Source organism: Molossus molossus, unplaced genomic scaffold (genome assembly GCF_014108415.1).
Source record: "Molossus molossus isolate mMolMol1 unplaced genomic scaffold, mMolMol1.p scaffold_m16_p_5, whole genome shotgun sequence".
Taxonomy (NCBI): domain Eukaryota; kingdom Metazoa; phylum Chordata; class Mammalia; order Chiroptera; family Molossidae; genus Molossus; species Molossus molossus.
In genome coordinates this window covers 48,921,272-48,924,939 of record NW_023425388.1, presented here as the reverse complement: position 1 = coordinate 48,924,939, position 3,668 = coordinate 48,921,272, and the positions used below count along the sequence as shown (strand labels likewise).

Below are 3,668 nucleotides of genomic sequence, written 5' to 3'. Positions count from 1 at the left end.
CTAACCACTGAGCCAAACCAGCCAGAGCTGCATAATATCTTTAAGGTTCATCCATGTTGTAGCATATGTCAGAATTTCCTTACTTGTTAAGACTGAATAATATTCCATTATGTGTCTATGTCATATATTGTTCATTCATTTATCTGTCAATGTACACTTGGGTTACTTGCACGTTTAAGCTATTGTGGGAGGTTGGTGGACAAGGGAAGCTGCTCCAGAAGCTGTATGTCCTGACCTCCCAGGAACTGCTGGGGTACTGTGGGGAGGCACACGTGGGAAAGGCCAAGCTTGGCAAACCACATTTTTTCTGTTCCCCTCTAGGCTCGTGCCTGGACTGTGCTGTTGGGCTAAATCGGCAACATGAGTGGCAACAACTTGGATGGGGAAGATGAATTTGATGAGCAGTTGCGAATGCAAAAATTGTATGGAGACACCAAGGATGAAGACGCCCAGAAAGATCCTGGTAGAGAAACCAATTATTTTGGACAGCAGCCAGATGACATCCTCTATGAGTGGGACCTGCACAAGAAAGCTTGGTTCCCCAAGATCACTGAAGATTTCATTGCTACATACCAGGCCAATTACGGCTTTTCTAATGATGGTGCATCTGGCTCTACTGCAAATGTACAAGATGTTAGTGCTAGGCCTGCAGAAGAACCTCTGCAAAAAAACCCCCTTGAACCCACTGATCCCAAAAAGAGGGGAGAAAAGGGAAAGGCTGAATCAGGATGGTTTCATATTGAAGAAGACAGAAATACAAATGCGTATGTGTCCGGTTTGCCTCCAGACATTACACTCGATGAATTTATACAGCTCATGTCCAAGTTTGGCATTATTATGAGAGATCCTCAAACAGAAGAATTTAAGGTCAAGCTTTACAAAGATGATCAAGGGAATATGAAAGGAGATGGGCTTTGCTGTTTTTTGAAGAGGGAATCTGTAGATCTTGCATTAAAACTTTTAGATGACAATGAAATTAGAGGCTACAAATTACATGTCGAGGTGGCAAAGTTTCAACTGAAGGGGGACTATGATGCCTCTAAGAAGAAGAAGAAGTGCAAGGACTATAAGAAAAAGCTGTCCCTGCAACATAAGCAGTTGGATTGGAGACCTGAGAGAAGGGATGGGCCATCCCGAATGCGCCACGAACAAGTTGTCATCATCAAAAATATGTTTCATCCTATGGATTTTGAGGATGATCCATTGGTGCTGAATGAGATCAGAGAAGATCTTCGAGTAGAGTGTTCAAAGTTTGGACAAATTAAGAAGCTCCTTCTGTTTGATAGACACCCAGATGGTGTGGCCTCTGTGTCCTTCAGGGATCCAGAGGAAGCTGATTATTGTATTCAAACCCTTGATGGACGGTGGTTTGGTGGCCGTCAAATCACTGCCCAAGTGTGGGATGGAACTACAGATTATCAGGTGGAGGAGACCACAAGAGAAAGGGAGGAAAGGCTGAAAGGATGGGAGGCTTTTCTCAATTCTCCTGAGGCCAATAAAGGTCTTTGGTGTTCAAATTCCACCTGTGCTTCAGAACGGGCAGGGCTTTCTAGAGTAAGGCATTTTTCAGAGCACTCTAGCACATCTAAAATGAATTCTCAAGAAGCTGCAACTCAAATGGGATTTGAAGAACCTATAGATGAAAAGAAGTTTGAAAAAATAGCAGATGGGGGAGAATTTGAAGAAGATGCTAAAGAAAGTGGCCTCAAAAAAGAGGTGGAAGAATGCTACCCCCAGAACAAATCTGAAGAAGGCTGCCTTGAAAGAAAGTCTGAGGAAGGCTGTCCCAAAAGAGAGCGTGAAGACTACCTTGAAAGAGAGTCTGGAGAAGACAGTCCCAGAAAAGGGTTTGAAGAGGGTAGTCCTAAAAAAGAGTCCAAAGTGAGTGACCCTGGAAGAGAATCCAAAAAGAAGCGACTCAAAAATGATTTTGAAGAGAATGGCCTTAAAAAGGAGTCTGGTCTTAGCCCTGGCCGGTTTGGCTCAGCGGTTAAAGCATCGGCCTGCGGTCCCAAGAGACCCGGGTTCGGTTCCTGCTAAGGGCATGTACCTCGGTTGCAGTTTGTCCCCGGCCCTGGTTGGTCGTGCGGGTGGCAGCCACTCGATGTGTCCCTTCACGTCGATGTTTCTCTCTCTCTCTCTTCCTCTCCCTCCCTCTCTATCTGAACAAAAAGTGTCCTCGGGTGAGGATAAAAAAAAAAAAAAAAAAAAAAAAAAGGAGTCTGAAGAAGAGAACAGCCCCCAAAAGGAGTCTGAAGAAGACAAGTCAGAAAGAGAATCTGAAGAAGACTGCTCTGAAAAGCTGTTTGAAGATGGCTCTGAAAAACGAGTTTGAAAGAAAATGACCTCAAAAAAGAGTTGGTTGGAAATGGCTTTGACAAGGAGTTTAATGAAAATGTTCTAGAAAAAGAGAAGAAAATGACTCTGAAAAATCAGAATTTGAAGATGACAGTTCTGAAAAAGTGTTTTCTGAGGAAGGCTCTGAAAGAGTGACTAAGAATCAGATGAAAAGGAAGGAGAAGATATACATGAAAAAGTTTTTGATGATGAATCTGATGAAAAAGAGGACGAAGAAGATGCAGATGAAAAGGGGCTTGAAGATGCTGATGAAAAGGAGGAAGAATATGATGTAGATGCAAAAATGTTTGAATATTCAGATGAAAAAAAGATGTAGTAGATGAAAAGGAGGATGAAGAAGATATAGATGAAAACATGTTCAAAGATGACGATTCCAGCAAGAAGTTGTTTGATGAAGATTTCTGTGAGAAGTTGTTTGATAATTCTGATGAGAAAGGGACTGTGGGTGTTTTGGGGAATGTTCAGGAAGAAGGGGTCCTGTCCCCAGATAGCAGCCTTATCCTCAGTAGTGATGATGATGGTGATGATATTTAAACCATTAAATTTGCCTTTGAGGGAAATTTCTCCATCTACATTTAGCCTATTTTCCAGGGTAATTACTAGTAGTGTTAATGAACATTGCATAGTGATAGGATGCCATCAGATTAATACATTGACTTTTTCATTGTTACCTGTACTTCATGATCTTAAATGTATATTAATGGGCTGTTCAGTTAAAACTTCATAGTATAATGTAAGTAAACTGGATACCTGTTCTTTTACAGATTTGTTAAATGCATGCAGAATAGCCCTGGCCAGTTGGGCTCAGTGGTTGAGCATCAGCCTCTGGACCAGAGAGTCCCAGGTTCGGTTCCCGCTAGGGGCACGTACCACACACACACAAAAACAAACAAACAAACAAACAAAAAACCAAATGCATGCAGAATATATTTAAAAGTATTCTGATTGAAGTTTGTGATATTCAAAAAATAAGTTGTTAATATGCAGAAACTAAAAATTGGACTTCAGTTAAATTGCATTTTTTAATTCTTGCTATTGCTTTATTCACACTTAAGTTTAGTTTTTTTAAGGATTTGAAAAATCCCATAGGAGTCTCCTTGCTTTCAGCTTATATTACCACTTAGCTCCCTATTTCTCCTCTCTAAACCAGAACATGTTACTAAATTGATAAGGTAAACAGCACTTTGGAGTTCTTCCCTGCCCAGTCCTTGCAAGTTACTTTTATTTGTTTTCCTTTCTACCCTCTTCCCATGAAAACTGACTATTAGATGTGCAGGAATGAACTTCCTGAGATTCACATATAGCTTTCA

General features: G+C 41.2%; 1 protein-coding gene across 1 annotated transcript; it reads left to right on the top strand.

Moving 5' to 3' along the window:
* Nucleotides 1-357: 357 nt before the first annotated feature.
* Nucleotides 358-3,143, top strand: LOC118617350 (HIV Tat-specific factor 1-like). The gene is given in 6 exon segments (XM_036243246.1): nt 358-1,960; nt 2,202-2,326; nt 2,329-2,407; nt 2,410-2,487; nt 2,490-2,663; nt 2,666-3,143. Coding segments are annotated over 6 exon segments (2,283 nt in total). The 5' UTR covers nt 358-360; the 3' UTR covers nt 2,893-3,143.
* The last annotated feature ends 525 nt before the right edge of the window (nt 3,144-3,668 follow it).